Genomic DNA, 21108 nt, shown 5'->3' with positions numbered 1-21108 from the left:
GGGGTTGAGAGTTCCCTGAGTAGCATTGGGAGTCACCTCGGTAGCACAGAAAAACAAGTCCCCTCCCTCCTCCTCATCATCATCATCACCCACATTGCCTCAGAAAATTGGCAGGGCTGGCTAGTATCACCCATTGGGAAATCTGGCTCCATAGCCACATGCTGGGCACTCAAAGCTTCCTATCTGAGATAATGCAGTGATTGTGTCGCGGGCGGCAGGGCGCTGCTCGGCTACTCTGACGCTCGGGTCCGGCGTTGCTGCTGCTGCTCGGTGGCTCGAGCGGTGGGCCGGATCCGGGGACTCGAGCGGCGCTCCTAGCCCGTGAGTGAAAAGGGGAAGATTGTTTGAGGATTGAGTCCGTGACGCCACCCACGGTTTGTGGTGAAGGTGGACACCACCGCTGCTGGTGATGGGGATCCCGAGAGCGTTGTTAGGGAGCAGCTGGGATGTTGTTTTCCCCCTCCGTGGGTAGGGGCTGGTGGTCCCGGGGCCCGGTGAGGTGACGGGGAGGCAGGGTTGGCGAGGTGCAGGGTCGCTGGGACAGCGCGGCGCGGTGCAAGATGGCACTGGTGTACTCACTCAGCAATATAAATTCACAAGAGTCTCCGGTAAACCAAACGGCTGGATGGACGGTTCCCGCAGCCGGCTGCAGTGTCTCTCCCCAGACAGGTGATGGTCGCTGTATTTCCCGTTTGTAGTTTGCTTTTGACTCCAATGGCTTCCCAACGGTGGTCCGCTCCCCGGCGTATAGGTGCCGTAGGAGCCCGATTTGTCCGCAGGCGCTAGCCCTTGGGTTTCTAGCCTATGGCGGTGGCTGTATACCCTCACGGTGAGGACGTTTGCCTTCAAACGGGACTTGGTTGTTAGGGAACCCCTGGGGTTCCTGTCACACTTGGATTTGACAATTAACGGCGGCTCCAAGCCTGGTCGGGGTCCGATGGCCCTGCCTGTGCGTGCTTAGTTTCACTCCGTTCCCCGCTCCGGTACCGGCGGGCCGACGCCCGACGCCCGGTCCTTTCGGCTCTGCGGAGCTCCGCTAACTCCTGCAGATGGCCACAACCATCTGCCAACCTTGCTGTCCGTTTCCGGGCTCCGACCCAGACACCAGTCATGCTCCTCTCACTTTCACTGTCTAAACTGCACTGACTCTGTTTCCCGCCTGGCTCCACCCCACCTGGTGTGGACATCAGCCCCTGGAGGGAGGCAACAAGGGTTTTGTGTCTGACTAATGTTTCTGTCCGGGGGGAGTGGGGGTGTGAATGTTATTCATGTGGCTACCTGGCTTGTCCAGGGCGCCACAATTGTTTCAACAGACACAGCAGCGGAATGGTTACGCAGATAATAGCCTGATAACCGCTCATGAACTTAGTGCTGTACTCAAAGTTCTCGAGAACCTCACAAATGTCAGTGATCCACACACACTCAACAGTTATGTGTGGTGGCTGACTGTCAGTCTGATGGGCATGTTGAAGCTGGTATTAAGCTAATGCCCTCTGCTGCTCACTAATCATCGCCAACATATGATATGTAGAGTTCCACCATGTGGGCAGGTCACACATGAGTCGGTGACATGGCAAATTCAAGCGCTTTTGCAGCGCTGTAAAACCAGCAGCAGTGGTAGAGGAATGGCGGAAATTGGTACTAATACAGCACACCTTCCCAAGTGAATATGAGCTTACAAGTTGCATGTAATTCTCATACTCATAACTCATACTCCAGCTAACTTTTTGTTTTTTACCTTCTCAAGTAAGTACAGCAAGTCAGAGTATGTTTTGAGAAATTTCTGAACAACTAGGTTCAGCACGTAAGTCATGCATGGCACGTGTACCAGCTTGCCGACCTTTAAAGCCGCCACCAGATTACGTCCAATATCACAGATGACCAGACCAGGTTGGAGGTGTAGCAGGGAGAGCTGATCGGTTTGTTCTTTTACACCTTGCTACAGCTCTGCTGCAGTGTGTGGTTTCTGACATAAACAGATCTGCTGCAGCAGAGTGTGTTGCCACTTTGCCGATGCGTTGCTGCACAGCTCCCTGCTTGGCAGTGATGGGGAGGGTAATTCAGTAGAGGATCAGGAGGAGGAGGAGGGGAGACAGAAAGTGGCATATGATGAGGCGCAAATCCAGATAGAAGTTGAGCCCGCTATTCTTGGCATGGGTAGGTTGCGTGATGTTAACGATTTGCGACTTTGTCCCAGCCTCCACCAGGTGCACCCACTGTGCTGTGACAGATATGTATCGTGCCTGTCCACAACAACTTGTCCACGTGCCTGTTGTTAGGTGGACCTTCTCAGTTATGGTGTTGGTCAGAGCACAGATGAGATTGTTTAATACATGCTTGTATAATGCGGGGACGGCACACAGGCAAAATAGTGGCGGCTGGAAACACTGTATCATGGGGCAGCCACAGCCTAGAGATCATGGAAACACTGTGTTCCCACAAACCTAAACGGCAACATCTCCATAGCTAGCAATTTGGCAATGTGCAAGTTTAGGTTTTGTGCCTGTGGGTGCGTGGCTGTGTATTTACGCTTTCTTTCCAAGTTCTTAGGCATGGACAACTGGACACTTCGCTGGGAGAAGGAAGTGGATGTGGTTGATGTTTGCTGGGTCTGTGCAATCACAGCTTTTGGGCAGGATGCATGAGAGCCTGTTTCCTGGACAGCAGATTGTGAAGGACGTAGCACAGGTGACATGGCAGTGGTTTGACCCGCAGACACAAATTTGGTACCCTGGTGTTCTGCCCTCCTACTGTCTGTCTGCAGGTTCCAACATCTTGTCTGCTCTATATTTGAAACTTAACCTTTCCAAAACTGAACTACTTATATTCCCTCCATCTTCTAACCTTCCTAAACCTGACATCTCCCTCTCTGTGTGTGGTACCACGATAACTCGTAGGCAGCAGGTTCGCTGTCTGGGGGTTATACTCGACACCAATCTCTCCTTCACCTCCTGTATACAATCTCTTGCCCGCTCCTCTTGCTTGCACCTCAAGAACATCTCTAAAATCAGCCTATTTCTTACAATGGAAACTACAAAAACCCTACCTGTGGCCCTGATCCACTCCTGCCTTGACTACTGCAATTCTCTATTAATTGGTCTTCCCCTAACTAGACTCTCTCCTCTACAGTCCATCCTTCATGCGGCAGCCAGGGTCACCTATCTGGCTATCCGTTACGCGGATGCTTCTGCTCAGTGCCAGTCATTGCATTGGCTGCCTATATATCACAGGATCCAATTCAAATTGTTTGTTCTCACCCACAAAGTTCTCCATAGTGCTGCACCCCCCTACATCTCCACCCTCATCTCTGTCTATCACCCTATCCATTCTCTACACTGTGCAAACGACGCTCGACTAACATCCACACTAAGCCAAACCTCCCACTCCTGGATCCAAGACTTCTCTCGAGCTGCACCAATCCTCTGGAATGCTCTGACCCAAGAAACCAGGACGAACCACAATTTACTCAGCTTCAGACGTTCCCTAAAACACAGCTCTTTAGGGTGGCCTATCACACTCCCTAATCAAATTAAATTCAGTCCATCCACAACTTCTCACAACATAATTTTCCATCAAACTCCACCACACCCAAAAGCATCTCAAAGATTGGCTGACTGGTTCAGGCAGCCTTTATCTATCCGCCATATCTTTTTGAGATAGCTGGATTGTCATTGGAAATGAGCACCTGTACCTTGTCCCCCCACCACCTCATTGTAGATGTAAGCTCTCATGAGCGGGGTTGTCTTTTTTGCTATAATTATCGTATTTTCTGGGGTGCTTGGCTGCCATGTGGTTCCACATACTGGTGGTGCTCAGGTTGCGTTTGACCTGCGGTCTGCTCAACTTAGTATGACAGATGCTACAGATTACAAATTTTTTTTTCTCTGAAGGACTTTCAGAAAAAACGTCCAACAAAACAAAATAATCACTGAACTCTGGGAGACCAGCCAGAGAAAACACTGCCGGCAGCCAGCGAGGGCGCTCAAGACAGTGAAATCCTAAGTACATTGCCCCCTGGGAAATATGCAAATCAAAAAGGTCTGTGGAGCCTCTGTTAGGAGTCTCAACACAGAAACCAGCCAGATATCCCTCCGGGAAGGGCCTAGCCAAGGGGTGACTCTTTTTAGGAGACCACCATAACCACCATATTAAGTGGCCCTTTTAGTCAATATCCAACTTTTTGACAAGTTTAAAGATATGACAAGGGAAATGCCAAGGCCAGGTATCCGGACCTTTTTGATTTGCATATTTCCCAGGGGGCAGTGTACCTAGGATTTCATTGTCTTGAGCGCCCTCGCTGGCTGCCGGCAGTGTTTTCTCTGGCTGGTCTCCCCGAGATCAGTGATTGTTTTGTTTTGTTGGTCTACTAGGCATTGCTCCCACCCAGCCAGAATCCTACTCCACACTGATGAGGGGCAATACCCCGAAACAGCTGTCTGTGGATGGATACCTGGCCTTGGTATTTCCCTTGTCATATCTTTAAACTTGTCAAAAAGTTGGATATTGACTAAAAGGGCCACTTAATATGGTGGTTATGGTGGTCTCCTAAAAAGAGTCACCCCTTGGCTGGGCCCTTCCCAGAGGGATATCTGGCTGGTTTCTGTGTTGAGACTCCTAACAGAGGCTCCACGGACCTTTTTGATTATAAAAAACGTCCAGACAACGGCTGAACGCCCCCTTTCCCTGACTTGGACCACAGTGGGGGTGCTCTTCGGAACAGTTGACCCAGTTCTCACTCTGGGCAAACCACTACCCTTGGTGCCTGTGTTGGTGCTACATATCCATCTTCCTCTGTGTTGCTGTGCTGACTATGAATGTCAACGAAACAGGTCAGATCAGTGGACTCATCATGGACCACCTCGTCTTCCATCTCATCCTCTTTCCCAGTTGAGATTGTAAGCTGCTTTAATGGCAGCTGTGTCTCACCATCATCAGTCTCCACCTCTGGAGACAGTAAATCAGGTTCCTCAAAGTGGCTTTCTTCTGGCCGTAGGTTCTCAAATACTCAACTCGCACCACCTCCTCTCATCCCTCTTCAGTGCTGAACGGTGAGGGGCCAGAGCCAACCAAAGGATACATACAAAACAGATCCTTACAGTGGCCAAGCTTGGGGTCATATGTCTCCTGTGACTGATGATGGGGGGAGGAAGAAGGACTAGGTTGAGGATTGGATGGACCAGCCTTCTGTGTATTCACAGTAGACTGTGTGGTCGTGGAAAATTTGTTTCTGCTTGAGAAATGTGAAGAGGCCTTATTGTCTGCCATCCAAGATAGAATCTGCTCTTGCTCTTTTGGTTTACAGACACGTTTACATTCCAGAGAGAGAGGGGAGCCAGCACGATCTGAAATTGGCATGCATCATATAAAAAGTGAAAATTCACAGATTTATTCCAACTGTACTACAATAAAAAAATGAGATTTTTAGCAAATAATTGATCAATTTTTTGAGCCACCCCTGCCAACGTCACGGCAAATCTCAATAGGGGGGTCCTACTCTACATTCTGTATTTCATGTGCCATGCGGCCTCCTAGATAAAGTTAAAAGCAGAACCATAATAGAGCACACATACCTGTAACCTGTATATAACCGCTTCTATGTTGCAAAAAAGGCACTTGTGGATAGAGACCAGCCCAGGTCCCAGCATGTGGAGCAAGCTCTGCACCATACCAGGACTATATCAGAACTGATCCTCCCAGTGCCAAACAGCAACCATTGATAAAGGCGGACCAGATCCAAGATGGTGCTTAATTAGCATTGCCTGTGGAAAGGGGTGAGGTAACTGAATCTGAACAGCTACCAACAGGAGGAATACAAAGCAAACCAAAATCAGGCGTGCATGGCATGGTGGTGACCGGCCACCAGAATTTGTAGCATAACTACGACCAAACAGAGAGAGAGGGGAGCCAGCACGATCTGAAATTGGCATGCATCATATAAAAAGTGAAAATTCACAGATTTATTCAAACTGTACTACAATAAAAAAATGAGATTTTTAGCAAATAATTGATCAATTTTTTGAGCCACCCCTGCCAACGTCACGGCAAATCTCAATAGGGGGGTCCTACTCTACATTCTGTATTTCATGTGCCATGCGGCCTCCTAGATAAAGTTAAAAGCAGAACCATAATAGAGCACACATACCTGTAACCTGTATATAACCGCTTCTATGTTGCAAAAAAGGCACTTGTGGATAGAGATCAGCCCAGGTCCCAGCATGTGGAGCAAGCTCTGCACCATACCAGGACTATATCAGAACTGATCCTCCCAGTGCCAAACAGCAACCATTGATAAAGGCGGACCAGATCCAAGATGGTGCTTAATTAGCATTGCCTGTGGAAAGGGGTGAGGTAACTGAATCTGAACAGCTACCAACAGGAGGAATACAAAGATTTGCCGTGACGTTGGCAGGGGTGGCTCAAAAAATTGATCAATTATTTGCTAAAAATCTCATTTTTTTATTATAGTACAGTTGGAATAAATTTGTGAATTTTCACTTTTTATATGATGCATGCCAATTTCAGATCGTGCTGGTTATCTTTTTTTCTACGTTTACATTCCAGACTGGGAAATTTGAGGAGGAGGGTAAAGCCCAATGCTACAATGGGCGCATTGTAAACTGCTATGGAATATGTATTCCACTATCTGAGTCTCATTGAGGGAGGCACCGCCCAAATGTATAAGTAAGAGCAGTCCCTCCAAAATGTACGTTACTGGGCCACCTCAGGGCCCTCACCAAACTCAGGTTTCTTGACACCTGCAGACCCTCTGAAAATCTGAATTTAGTGCTACAGAATGACATGGAGGAGGAGGAGGAGGAGAGTAAAGCCCAACGATTAGGGATAATCGAATATCAAAATATCCGCTTCGGCGAATATCCGACGAATAGGTCGCCGCTATTTGAGTATTCGTGAATATTCGACGCCCAATGTAAGTCTATGGGAAGCCTGAATAATTTCATGTTGGACCTAACGGTGACCTGTAGTGACTGAGGAAAAGGCTGAAATGGATGGGAAAAAGCAGAAACAGTATGGGCACAGCCTGTAGAAGGTTGGAAATAATCTGGAATCATGCCTGGTCTCTATCTGTCTCTATCTGTCTCTATCTGTCCTCATTCATGTTTCCTTTTGTCATGCTTTACACTGCAGCTCTGCTCATTCACGTTCCCTTTTGCAATGCTTTACACTGCAGCTCTGCTCATTCATGTTTCCTTTTGTCATGCTTTAAACTGCATGTGCGTTTCAAAAAGCATCCAAAACGATACGTTTTGGATGCATTTTGAATGCATTTTAGATGCATTTTTGACAGTGCGGTCCCACTCAGCTCTGCTACATCCCCATAGAGCATGGCTGGCTGCGCGATCAGAATAAACTCGAATGAACGTCACCCGACTTCATTGTCATTGCACGGCTCTGTCTGATTTGTGATCACAGGTGAAGGACTCACCGGTGACCGCAAATCACCTGAGTGACTGAAGTGAGCCGCGCGATCAGCGGTGCCGTCGCTCAGGTTACCCGCGGCAAGCTCGAGTCCTCTTCCTGAGAGTGGTGGCCGCGGGTAACCTGAGTGACATCATCGCTGATAGCATCGCGGCTCACTTCAGTTGCTCTGTGGAGCTCACGGTGAGCTGCGGTGTTCTACGGCTACTCCTGTCATCTTCATGTAGCAGAGCTGGATGCGTCGTGGGACCTCGTGTGAATTACGTCGGACCTGGAGGGGTATTAGGGGATTTTAATAAAGTGGTGATAGAGGGTGTGTTTTTTTTCGGCTTTTATTCCAAATAAAGGATTTTTTGGGTGTATGTGTTTTATTTTCTTTAAAGGGGTTATTCGGCTTATTTTGACTTTATTTTTATTATTACCCTATTGGGCTACATTGGGGCAGGTAAGTAGATAGTGACCACTTACTTACCCTGCTGTTAGCCCCTCTCCCCTGGCTCAGAGCGGTCATGTGACCGCTCTTGCCGCGATTTTGCTGCTTCCGGTCATTTCATGTCAACATGGGCAGGACCATGTTGACATACAAATCTGTGAACAGTTTGTTGCCACCCTACTGGGCGGCTACAGTGCGTGAGTCCCCCGCCCCCTTCCCTGCACCCTCCCACATATTCCTCCGCACCCCGTACTCTCCCCGCCCACGGTGTCACCGCCAGCACCGGGCCCCTGCTCAGGATAGCAGGAGTGCCTGTGCAGTCTGTGTCCCGCTCCAGCCCCGCGGCTGCCTTCATTGCAGTATCATCAGCTTCTCAGACTGCATTGCAGGCAGCCGCGGGGATTACTAGCGCTGCTGTCAGGAGGTTAGATGAGATCATTACCTGCTGTGACTATCTTAGTTTCACTCCTGACGTCAGCGCTGTCACTGCCTTCTATGCCCGCTGCGTTCTCACGTCAGTAGCGGTGACGTCACGGGTGATACCGCTGAGAACACGGTGGGCATAGAAGGGAGTGACAGTGCTGACGTCAGGATTGCAGGAGATCGTCACAGCAGGTAATGATCTCATCTAACCTCCTGACAGCAGCGCTCGTCATCCCCTGCAGTAACCTGGGCTGACCTATTGATGTTAGCTCAGGTCACTGCTCAGCTCTCCCAGCCAATGGGGAACATTCTGTTCTTCATTGACTGGGACATTGACTATGGTATGGATCGTCGTGGGACCCCCTTATTGGATTACGCTGGACCCGGATTTGTTTTTCTTTTCAATAAATTGGTGAAAGAGGGAATGTTTTGGGGAGTGTTTTTTCAAATAAAACATTTTTGTTGTCTATTTTTTTTTTATTACTGACTGGGTTCGTGATGTCGGGTATCTGATAGACGCGTGACATCATTTTATTTAAAATAACAGTGTGGGGTGCGCTCTGTTTTGGATTACCAGCCAAGGTCAAGCTGCCAGCTGTGGTCTGCAGGCTGCCGCTGTCTGCTTTACCTTAGCTGGCTACAAAAGATAGGGAGACCTCATGTCGGGTTTTTTTTTAAATTAATTATTTATTTTTTGGCTAAATACAATGCTAAGCACCCTTTAGTGCCACATGAAAGTCACTAAAGGGTGCCAGCTTAGCCTATGCAAGGGGGTAGGACATTATATATGTCTTTTTCATCTATAATCTATCTATCTATCTATCCCTCTGTTCATTCATTCATTCATTCATTCATTCATTCATCCCTCTATCTCTCTGTCTCTATATCTATCCATCTCTAGATCTACTCATCTATTTATCTTTCTTGCTGCTTCCGTTTTTTGCGGTCTGCAAAAAAAACCGGAAGGCACACGGATGACACAAGGATGCATCCGTGAAAAAAACTGACCTTTTTGCGGACCGCAAAAACGAAACGGTCATGTGAATGTAGCCTACATGTGTTCCCTATGGGAGTAGGGGTCGGTACACAACGATGGTGGGGGGGTCAGTACAGAGCGTCGTGTGTGTGTGTGTGTGTGTGTGTGTGTGTGTGTGTGTGTGTGTGTGTGTGGGTGTGTGTGTGGGCGGGGAGGATTTCAGAGCCTGATGTGGTGTGGGGTGCAGAGCCCAATGTGGTGGGGGGTGCAGAGCCCGATGTGGGGCTGTTATTTCCAATGCTAGAGTGATAACAGGTCAGGTGCTGGGGCAGAATACTGATAGGAAATTTGTGTGCAGAGGGCGGGCAGGGGGAGGGGCTGGACACTGAGGTCGGCCGGTGCCAGCTCTGACTGGGAGGTTTGGCACAGGAAGAGGTCAGTTTGCTGGAGCTGAATGGAAACCAAGAGCTGCAGAGAATAAAGTCATAATTCAAGAGGAACAAAAGCTAGAAAACAAAAAATAACAATGAAGGGGTGTTTTATATGACAATACAGCACAGATAAACTCAAAATTTTTTGGTAAGCTAATGTTGGACAACTCCTTTAACTTGTAGGTTAATCATGGGGGTGTCTCAGATGCCTGCCATGATTAACCTAGGACTTAATGGTAGCTATGGGCTGCCATTAACTCCTTATTACCCTGATTGCTACCGCACCAGGGCAATTAGTGATGAGCCAGGTAGAGTCCCAGGACTGTCGCATCTATTGGATGTGGCAATTCCGGGCGGCTGTTGGCTGATATTTTTAGGCTGGTGGGCTCCGCATAACGTGGGGCTCCCCATCCTGAGAATTCAGCCATGTGGCTTTACCTTGCCTGGTATCAAAATTAAGGGGGACCGCACGCCGGTTTTTTTTTTAATTATTTATTTATTTTACTGCACTACATAGACCCGCCCACCGGCGGCTGTGATTGGTTGCAGTGAGACAGCTCTCACTCAATGTGGGATCTCGTCGGAATGCAACCAATCGTAGGCGCTGGTGGGCGGGGGAAGCAGTGAATACGAGATGGAATAATGAGCGGCAGTTTCAAAAGCTGGAGAAGACGCCGGAGCAGTGTGACAGCCGTGCAGAGCCGTACTGGTGATCGGTGAGTATGAGACGGGTGGAGAGGGAGAGACAGACAGAGACCGACGGACAGACAGAGAGAGCCCTATATCTGGTTCTGCATTCACAGATTTGCGATTTGGCGATTTATGGAGCTGCTAGCAGTTACTAGACACAGTCTTCAGCCCTTACAAGGACTATTTATTAGTTGGATCTAAGAACGCTCTCCTGCACTCAATACAGTCTATCTACACCGCTTTCCCTATGACTGCGTGTTAACAAAATGGCCGCTGGCGTATATAGCCCCCAAGACGCTGTGCGGCCGAGCCAATCACAGTAGCACCACAACAAAGATGGCTGCGGCATTACTGTGAGGGAAAATAACATCAGATGTGTTCATTGGCTGGAAAACAGGCACCAGGAAGTCAGAAATTAAAATGAAAGTATCGGAGCGGATGTTGTTTTATTCGTCGGATACCGAATGTCGCGAATAGCCTGTTATTTGTCGCATACCGAATAGTGGCGAATACATTCGCTCATCTCTACCAACGATACAATGGGCGCATTGTAAACGGTTATGAAGGATTTTTTTTGGTTGTTTTTTTTTTTTCTTTAAATGATTTGGTTTTTAATTTTGCCATAAAATCTACTGGAAATTAAGTAAAAATTCAAAGTGCGGTGAAATGGTGGTAAAAAAAAAAATACATTTTTTTTTTATTATTTTTACGCCATTGACGATGTGCTGGAAGTGAGCGGTCAGCGTGATTCTCCAGGTCAGTGTGATTACGGCAATATCAGACTCCCACATTTCTTATTAAATCAGTGGTGACTAGAGATGAGCGGACCCGTGGACGTTCGGCTTCTGCTGGTCCAGCTGAACATTTGTATAGATCGGTTCTGGACTTGGACTTGACCTGACCTTTATTTGAAGTCACTGATTGGCAGTTCGGGTCTCCGCCCACATGCAGCCATAAACAGATCACTAACAGGGGAGGGCGGGTTTATTCAGTTTTATTTCTTGGTGCACAATACATCTGATCACACGAGAGCGGTTTCCATACGTAAAGCCCCCGAACTCCAAACCTTAACGTTACTATTTTGGAAAAGTCTGAGTTTGTACCTAACACCGAACTTCAAGTTCACTCATCTCTAGTAGTGAATAAAAATCAGACTTTTTTGTAAAAAAAACCCAAAAACATTAAAAAATAGGTTTGTGTCTCCATTTTCCGACAACGGAGTTGAGTGAGGACTTGTTTTTTGCTTGATGAACTGACGTTTTCATTGATACCATTTTAGGTGCAATACTTTTATGGGTCGGTTTTGCTACTTCATTTCATGTTGACATTTTTTTTTCCTACCCAAATGATATCTTCCCTCCATTATTATCTCCATTAATTTTAAATATCGGCTCATCTCCTTCCCATTCAGGTCCTTATAATATCAGATCCTTTCAGTGGTTTTATTCTGTTTTCAGAAAATTTCCTGTCCAGGATGGATATGGACAGGGACAAGATGGCGGAGAGGATATTACACCTCACCCTAGAGATCCTCTTCCGGCTTACTGGAGAGGTGAGAGATTCTGATGACGTCACATTACATCATTCTTATCTATGGGAATAACAGATGGACAGAACTGGAGAGGTGAGGACTCTGGAAATGTCTGGAGTGAGATTTATTACTGTGTCTCTCCATAACCAGGATTACACAGTAGTGAAGAAGACCTCTAGTGAGCGCTGTCAAGCCCCTGTGTCTGAGGGATGGGGAAGACCCCTGAGCCCAATCACGGGGCCTCCACCTCACCCCCCGATACATGAGGACATCAATGACCAGAAGATCCTAGAACTCATTTACAAGATGATTGAGCTGCTGACTGGAGAGGTGACACTGCTGGGAATGCTGGGACATTATACAGTAACGCTATGAAGGGATCGGGGGTGACGGTATCATTGTATGTGTCAGGTTCCTATAAGGTGTCAGGACGTCACCGTCTATTTCTCCATGGAGGAGTGGGAGTATTTAGAAGGACACACAGATCTGTACAAGGACGTCATGATGGAGGCTCCCCAGCCCCTCACATCACCAGGTAATAGACAGGACTAAATACACACGGCCTATAATTATCTGTATGTAAGGAATGAATTCAGTCCCTGTATGTGTCTCCTCCAGTTCTATCCAGTAAGAGGACAACACCAGAGAGATGTCCCCGTCCTCTTCTCCCACAGGACTGTAAACAAGAAGACCCCGATGTTCCTCAGGATGTGTCTCCTCCAGCTTTATCGTGTAAGAAATATCTATTCATTTTCTTTCTGCACTAATTTTGTGTTTACATCTTTAGGCTTTCTGCTCTGTCTTTCCTTCAGTTTGTTTCTAGTGCCTTTTCTATGTTGTTATGATGGCAACTCAAAGACCTGCAGAGGGTTCATAAATACCCTGTTTCCCTGAAAATTAAACATAGTCCAAAAAAGGCAGAAAGGAGCCGGGGCAGAGCCATGGGCGTAGTGACCCATGACTCACCTTTGCAGGGCAACAAGGGGTTAATTGTAATGTTATAGAAAGAGCGGGCTTTCTGCGGGGGTCAGGAGTTTAAGGGCTTGATTTATAGGGCCAGGGGAGGGAATAAGGGGGGGGGCTGTATATATATATATATATATGTCCAGGGAGAGAGGGGGGGCACCACTTCGGCCCGAGGTACCTATAGAGGAAGGTCCCCGTGTGGCGCCCCTGAGGCTTCCGTCGCCACAGAGTCATTGCACCGCAGCCAGAGGTGTGATGTCCCATCCTGGGTAAGGAAAGGAGTAAACGCCGGTTCACAGGCAAATCTGCACTACACCCATTGTAAAGGTACCGTCACACATAACGAGATCGCTAGCGAGATCGCAGCTGAGTCACGGTTTCCGTGACGCAGTAGCGATCCCGTTAGCGATCTCGTTATGTGTGACACCTACCAGCGATCAGGCCCCTGCTGTGAGATCTCTTTGCAGTCGTTGCAGAATGGTCCAGGCCATTTTCTTCAAAGGCGATGTCCTGCTGGGCAGGACACATCGCTGTGTTTGACACTGTGTGACAGGGTCACAGTGACTGCTGAGATCGTTATACAGGTCGCTACTGCGACCTGTATTGTTCCTGCATCGCTGGTAAGATCTGACTGTGTGACATCTCACCTGCGACCTCCCAGCGACTTACCTGCGATCCCCATCAGGTCGCATCGTTTTCGGGATCGCTGGTAAGTCGTTGTTTGTGACTGGGCCTTTAGGCACACACAGGGACCGGGGATAGTGGCAGCTACCCTCCCATGCTGCATGCTGGGAGGGGCTGTAAGACCCATCCCTTCTCCCATAGGTTGGAGCTTAGCAACAGGGAGGTGGGAGGAGCCAACAGCTAGTGTTAGAGTAGAAGCAGGAATCAGTTAGTTTCAGTTTACCTCAGGGATAGTGATGGGAAATCTAGTTCATTTTGGTGATTAGTTCACTGAAAAGATTAGTTCAAAAGATTAGCTCATTTAGTTCATCTAGTTCAGTATTTCTCTCCACCCTATCCTGTGAGGAGCTGATAGGAAATGCATCATGTGACCTGTGAACTAAATGAACTAAATGAACTATATAAACTGCTGAACTAAATGTTCTACTGAGAATGAATCAGGACGGCCTAGTTCAGTCTGATGCATCTCACTGAGCCCAGCAGCGCCCCCTGTGGTAGTGTAGAGTACTGACCCATAGTGAACGTGTATGAGGGAGCTGAGGAGCAGTTCAGCAGCCACCATTTTGAGAACAGAACAGGAGCCAGTGGTAAAGATTTTAGCAAGACTGATCTTCTAGACTACAGGAGGCTGATCCTCTACAGGAGGGTGATCCTCTACAGGAGGGTGATCCTATCACACAGACAGGTGAGGGGCATGAACCACACACAGAAACTCTCTCTCATACACACATATGAGCTGTGTCCGTCTACTGTGCAATTTCAGTTTTTATTAATATTATTATTACTAGTTGTATTTGATGTGTGGTCTAGTGTTTTACTACCTCCTTTTCCAGCATCAGGAGCTATAAGGAGCCAGTGTGAGAGCAGGAGCCTCCTGGAGCTGTAGAGGATCACTCTCTGTCTCCTCACACTGCTGTTTAGTTCAGTATTTCTCTCCACCCTGTCCTATGAGCTGACAGGAAATGCATCATGTGACCTGTGAACTATATGAGCTGCTGAACTAAATGTTCTATTGAGAATGAATCAGGACAGCCTAGTTCAATCTGATGCATCTCACTGAGCCCAGCAGCGCCCCCTGTGGTAGTGTAGAGTACTGACTCATAATGAATGTGTATGAGGGAGCCCAGCAGCGCCCCCTGTGGTAGTGTAGAGTACTGACTCATAATGAATGTGGATGAGGGAGCTGAGGAGCAGTTCAGCATTCACCATTTTGAGAACAGAACAGGAGCCAGTGGTAAAGATTTTAGCAAGACTGATCTTCTAGACTACAGGAGGCCGATCCTATACAGGAGGCTGATCCTCTACAGGAGGCTGATCCTCTACAGGAGGGTGATCCTATCACACAGACGGGTGAGGGGCATCAACCACACACAAACTCTCTCTCTCATACACACATATGAGCTGTGTCTGTCTACTGTGCAATTTCAGTTTTTATTAATATTATTATTACTATTATATTTGTATTTGATGTGTGCTAGTGTTTTACTACCTTCAAGTGTGAGAGCAGGAGCCTCCTGGAGCTGTATGAGGATCACTCTCTGTCTCCTCCCACTGCTGTTTAGTTCATAATGAACTAATCTCTGTCAGGATGGTGACTAGATGAACTAGTTCACTCTGAAGATTAGTTTATTTTGAACTACTCACTCACGAACTACGCATCACTACTCAGGGAGGGAGAGAGTGAAGACTGAGAGGAGAAGGAGGTAGTTACCTCAAGAAAAGTCTGAAGAGAGCTGAGTTCCTGGTGAAGACCCTGGGACCCAGCTAGGTCCAGGTGACACCAAGCAGAACAGAGAGGATTCCAGGGCCACAGACAGCTTTCATGCTCGTGGTCTGTTCCACAAAGTCATCAGGTGGAGGGATCAGGCCGCATACAGGGAACGGTCCCTAGAAGCTGGAGGAAGCGAAGTCAGTTCCAAAGGCAAACACCGAGGTCCAGGGTGGCTGCGAGCGCCCAGGGCTACAGCCCACTGCAGAACCTCTGGGAAGAGGGTGAAGTTCCAGCTAAGAAAGCCCTCCTTTTCCGGAGGCTGTAGTGGAGGCCGAGCCAGGTTCATCCAGCAAAGGCAAGGCCTAGAAGACGACCGAGAGAGGAGACACGATAGAAGGGTGCACCGGCTTTTGCCCCCAGGTCTACCCAGGATCGGCGGAGGTCCCTGACAATGGGTCCCAGCAGTCCAGAGGCACCAGTGTGCTACAACCCAGAAACTGTGAGTAAACAACCTGAAACTGCACCCTTGGTGTTGCCTCTGTTATTTCGCATGCACTACATAGACTTCCATCACTGCATAGACTTCCATCACTGCATAGACTTCCATCAGCACCAACAGTTTCCCCGGGGCACCGCGCCACCTGTGGGGAGCAGGACCATCCAAGCTGCCATTCCACCAGCCCCGGAGGCCCCATACAGCAGCGGCGGCTTAATAGCCACAAATCACAGGTGGCGTCATGAATATTATAAACTTTAATCACCCCCAAAGTATCCGCCATATTAATTGACCCCCCCAGGGTCACGGAGTCGGGCCCCGCCACCACTGACGACCCCCGGACTAGTCTGGCCCAGCACCGGGTGTCCCATAGCCCTGGGGTGGGCGAGTCACCCGTGTCACGTCACTCGATTCCCCCCCCCGACCTGATGGCGACGTTGGCAGAGATCCTGGAGCAGCTTCGGGCTGCTGCTGGCGGCGAGGATGGAGCGGCGGTCAGGACAGCGATCTGGGAGATCCTGGGAGCTTCAGAAGCTGCTGCCGACGCTGAGCCCCCCTCCGCTCCGGAGCGCGCGCAGGGCGAGGGCACCGGAGCGGTTCTCACCTGATGTGGCTTCTGGTCCTCAGCGGCGCCATAGGAGCCCCTCCAAAGACCCTCCTCGCAGAAAGACTACAGCGGTGTCTGCACGCAGGAGCAGGCGGGGGAGGAATCCTTCTCGGCGGCTAGGACCTGTGGAGGTGGGCGGTCCCTCCAGGGATCATGTGACCAGCTCAGCTGCCTCTACTGCTCAGGGCTACGACAAGATGGTGGCGGTCCTTCCTGGCGATGCTCCAGTCGGGGGGACTGCTAGACAGCGTGGAGATGTGAGTGCTGCAGGGCCCCCGGGGTCTGAAGTCCGAAGGATGTCTGATCCAGGAACCTCGTCTGCGATGCCAGGGCAGGAGGTCAGCGCGTGCCGTGTCGGAGTCGTCTGACAGGTGTGTGGCGCTGCAGCGGAGGATGTCATCACCGGCAGGGAGGTCGCGGTCCAGGCACGCGTCACCTTCAGGGAGGAGGAGACGGTCGTCGTCAGAGAGGTCAGCGCCGCGTTGAAATTCGCCAGCATGGCAGGGGCCCTGGGAGAAGGTCTTTTTCGCGGTCAAGGTCGTGTTCCAGGAGGAGGTCGCCTTCATGGACACGGGCGGCATCGGGGGCGAGCCAGCCTGCATCTCATCATCCAGTCTGCTCCTTGGTCGTCCGACCAGGTTCGAGCATGGCAGGCTCCCAGGTTCCCCCTGGTCGAGCTGCTGAAGACGCTTTCGTGCGGGGCCATTCCAGAGGGGATCGTCATCTGGAGTCAGGATTTTCGGCTGGTGGGTCTCATGTACCGACGCAACTTGGTGAGTATGCCTCTATGTTTTGTACGTCCTCACCTAGTTTAGTTTCCCCGGGGGCTTGCGGTGGCCAGGCGCAGGGCATGGGGGGTTTCGGGGTGGCAGGGCCGAGCGAGGCGGGTGTTGAGATCGGTAGCCTCAGCGACGTGTTGAAGGGTGTGCGTGATTTGTTGGAGCTGATGAATAGGTCGAGTCGGGGGGCGGTCGGGTCTCCCGTCCCTGCGTGGGTACCGAGTTCTGGGGTGGCAGCATCGGCTGTTGTTGTTCGGCCGACGGAGAGTGAGGTGGCTGCTGGGGATGGCGTGGCGGCTCCCGGGCAGACGGACACGGATAACGAAGGGGACAGGATTATTTTGGATGATAGGGCCAGAGGGGAAGTGTACGTTTGCTTTGAGGGCCCTCTTGGGGGGGGGATTTAAAGACGAAGTGAAGGAAAAGATTTGGAAGGATGAGTACGTGGAGATCTTTTCCCTCCTCCCTCTGGAGAAGTTTAATTTAGATAAGAAAAAGAAGGATGATTGCAAGAAGGAGGAGGAAGAAAAGCGGAAGTGGCGGCTGATCCCTCAAACGTTTGCTAACTGGTTGCAGGCTTTTGCGATCCTAGCTAGCATTATTGGTGAAAAGGCGCCGGATAATTGTTGTGGGCTATTCTGCTATATGGATGCTATAGCGGAAGCTCATAGGATTTATGGCAGGCAGACTTGGTTGCGTTATGATGAACAATTTAGGCAGCGGAAAGCTGTGCGGCCCAGTATACGATGGGATCAGAAGGATATCTGGTTATGGTTAAAAGTTATGGCACCGGCTCGTTATGGTCAGCCCTTTCACAGGGGGGCCAAGTCGGCCGGCCAACATACTGTTGGGGGAGCGGGGACCAGGCAGGTAGTGTTGGAGCAAAGGCAGGGGTGTGCTGGCAGTTTAACGACAGCCCGTGCAAGTTTGGAAGCTCCTGCAAGTTTAAGCATCAGTGTTCCGGTTGTGGAGGTTCCTCCCACGGAGCGGCTCGTTGCTTTAAGAAGGGAAGGCCCAAGGCAGAGGGAGATTCTGGAAAAGGGGGGGAGCCCGGTGAGGCTTCACGAGATGGCCTCTTATCTAAATAGATACCCTAAGCGGGACAAGGCAGTGTTATTGGAAGACGGTTTTCGTGTTGGTTTCAGGATCCCCCCACCCCCCTTCATCATGTTGTTCCTTTTCAGTTAAAGAATTTGTTGTCAGCAAGGCGCCACCCAGAGGTTATGACTAAAAAGCTACTTGGGGAGGTTGCTTGTGGTCGGATGGCGGGTCCGTTTTCATCCCCCCCCATTCTGAATCTGGTCGTATCACCATTGGGGTCATCCCAAAGAAGGAGCTGAACAAATTCTGGCTCATTCAGCATTTGTTGTTCCCCAAGGGTTAATTGGTGAATGATGGTATTGACCCGGAACTCTGTTCTGTGGTGTATACCTCGTTTGACGCAGCCATCAGATGGGTTCGGAGATGTGGTAGGGGAGCATTGCTAGCAAAAACTAATATCGAATCGGCATTCCGTTTGCTGCCGGTGCACCCTGAGAGCATGCATCTGTTGGGTTGTTTTCTTCAGCGCTCTATTGGGAGACCCAGACGATTGGGGTATAGCTACTGCCCTCCGGAGGCCACACAAAGCACTACACTAAAAAGTGCAAGGCCCCTCCCCTTCTGGCTATACCCCCCCGTGGTATCACGGGTTCTCCAGTTTTCAAGCTTTGTGCGAAGGAGGTCAGACATCCACGCATAGCTCCACAGATTTTAGTCAGCAGTAGCTGCTGACTATTTCGGATGGAAGAAAAGAGGGCCCATATAGGGCCCCCAGCATGCTCCCTTCTCACCCGTGGATGGTGTTGTAAGGTTGAGGTACCTATTGCTGGTACAGGGGCTGGAGCCCCACATGCTGTTTTCCTTCCACATCCCCTTGTAGGGCTCTGTGGAAGTGGGATCCTGCCGGCCTCTAAGCTCTGACGCCGGGCTCCATCCACAGACCCATAGCACCTGATGGATACGGAGCAGGAGTACAATCAGGGACATGGCCCTGCATCATACAGGTACTCTGTGTCCCCGGCAGGCACAGACACACTCCGGGCTGGCTGGGTGTTGTAGTGCGCCGGGGACCGTAACGTTGGAGTTAGTGTTCCTACAGTTTACTGGGGGACTTTGTGTTGTGGGAACGCAGCGCCGACCCCCACTGGACCGGGCGGCGCTGCTGTGACTTGTGGTGCGCCGGGGACACGCCGACCGCGTTTTTACGGCGGCGGCGTTTATAAATCCAGTCCCCGGCTTTTGCGGCCTAGCTCCGCTTCGTTCCCGCCCCCACCCTGTCAATCAGGGTAGGGGAGAGACGCTGTTTCGCAGCAGCGACGAGGGCTGGAGCCTGATTTACATGCTCCAGCCCTCTCACTAGGCACAGAGGGAAGCAGGCTTCCCGCTCTTAGCCAGGAACGCCCAGGGCCCGCCCCCCCTCCTCTCCCAGGACGCCGGCAGGGCTGTGTACAGCCATTACATGCAGTCTGGCTAGAGGAAGGACGCAAGGCTCTGGGAGACCTGGACTAGGGGGCTTTTGGAGACCACACACCCGCTCTTAAGCGGGCGGTAAGCGGCTTTTCAGCTGGCCCCTCTAGTGCCTCAGTGTGTATTGGTGTACTGTGTCACCAGATATATATATTTATTTATTTCTTGCACTGTGAGGTCGCTTCCTGGCTGGATACCCCAGATCGCTCTGAGGAGGCAGCAACATGTCATCCACAAAACGCAAGGCTGCCAAGGCTAGGGCTGTGTACACTGCGTGTGCTGCATGTGGGGCTGCTCTACCAGCAGGTTCCAAAGACCCCCATTGTGTGCAATGCTCAGATCCGGTGCTGCTTCGCCAGCCGGAGTCCGGAGAGGTAGTGACCCAGGCTGAGACGCTTGTAAGTCCTGCCCCGGTGTCAGGGACAGACTTTGCAGTTTTTGCTGATGGAATGTCTGTGACTATGGCAAAGATCCTTGAAACTTTGCAATCCATGACTGGGGCTCAGTCTATGGACACGGCGAGGTCTCTGTCCTCTAATCCCCCTCAGTTGGAATTAGTCCAGACTGCAAGGGGGTCCCCGGCTTCCCAGGCTGAGTATTATGACTCAGATGATAGCCCCAGCCACCCTAAGCGAGCTCGCTGGGAAAGACCCTCAACGTCATCACACTGCTCAGGGTCTCAGCGCAATCAGTCGCCCTGTGATGCGTCTGACGAGAGTGATCAGGAGTCTTATCCTGGAACCCCTCTCAATCTGGATACCCCGGATGGGGACGCCATGGTAAACGATCTTATCTCAGCCATCAATAGACTGTTGGATATTTCTCCCCCAGCTCCTTCTGCAGAGGAGGCAGCAGCAGAGCAGGAGAAGTTTCGTTTCCTCTATCCCAAGCGTAAATTGAGTGCTTTCTTGGATCACTCTGACTTCAGAGAATCAATCCAGAAACACGACGCTCATCCAGAAAGGCGTTTCTCTAAACGTTCTAAGGATACACGTTTTCCTTTCCCCCCTGATGTGGTCAAGCGCTGGACCCAGTGTCCAAAAGTAGACCCCCCGATTTCCAAACTTGCAGCTAGATCCATAGTTGCAGTGGAGGATGGCGCTTCACTTAAGGATGCCAATGACAGACAGATGGACCTTTGGTTAAAATCTGTCTATGAAGCTATCGGCGCGTCGTTTGCTCCAGCATTCGCAGCCGTATGGGCGCTCCAAGCTATTTCAGCTGGTTTAGCAAAAGTGGATGCTATCATACATCCAGCGGTGCCGCAAGTGGCGTCCCTTACCTCGCAGATGTCTGCGTTTGCGTCTTACGCTATCAATGCGGTCCTAGAATCTACCAGCCGCACCTCAATGGCGTCCGCCAATTCGGTAGTTTTGCGCAGAGCCTTGTGGTTAAAGGACTGGAAAGCAGATGCTGGTTCCAAAAAATGTTTAACC

General features: G+C 50.2%; 1 protein-coding gene across 1 annotated transcript in view; it reads left to right on the top strand.

The window, feature by feature from the left end:
* LOC142259056 (uncharacterized) overlaps positions 1-21108 on the top strand; it is a 223566-nt gene that overhangs the window by 12843 nt on the left and 189615 nt on the right. The window contains 4 exon segments of the mRNA XM_075331583.1: positions 11848-11942; positions 12072-12251; positions 12333-12456; positions 12540-12653. Of these exon segments, the coding sequence (XP_075187698.1) occupies positions 11865-11942; positions 12072-12251; positions 12333-12456; positions 12540-12653 (496 nt within the window). The 5' untranslated portion in view covers positions 11848-11864.

The sequence above is a fragment of the Anomaloglossus baeobatrachus genome (genome assembly GCF_048569485.1).
Source record: "Anomaloglossus baeobatrachus isolate aAnoBae1 chromosome 5 unlocalized genomic scaffold, aAnoBae1.hap1 SUPER_5_unloc_23, whole genome shotgun sequence".
Taxonomy (NCBI): Eukaryota; Metazoa; Chordata; class Amphibia; order Anura; family Aromobatidae; genus Anomaloglossus; species Anomaloglossus baeobatrachus.
This window is presented reverse-complemented; position numbering and strand designations above follow the sequence as displayed.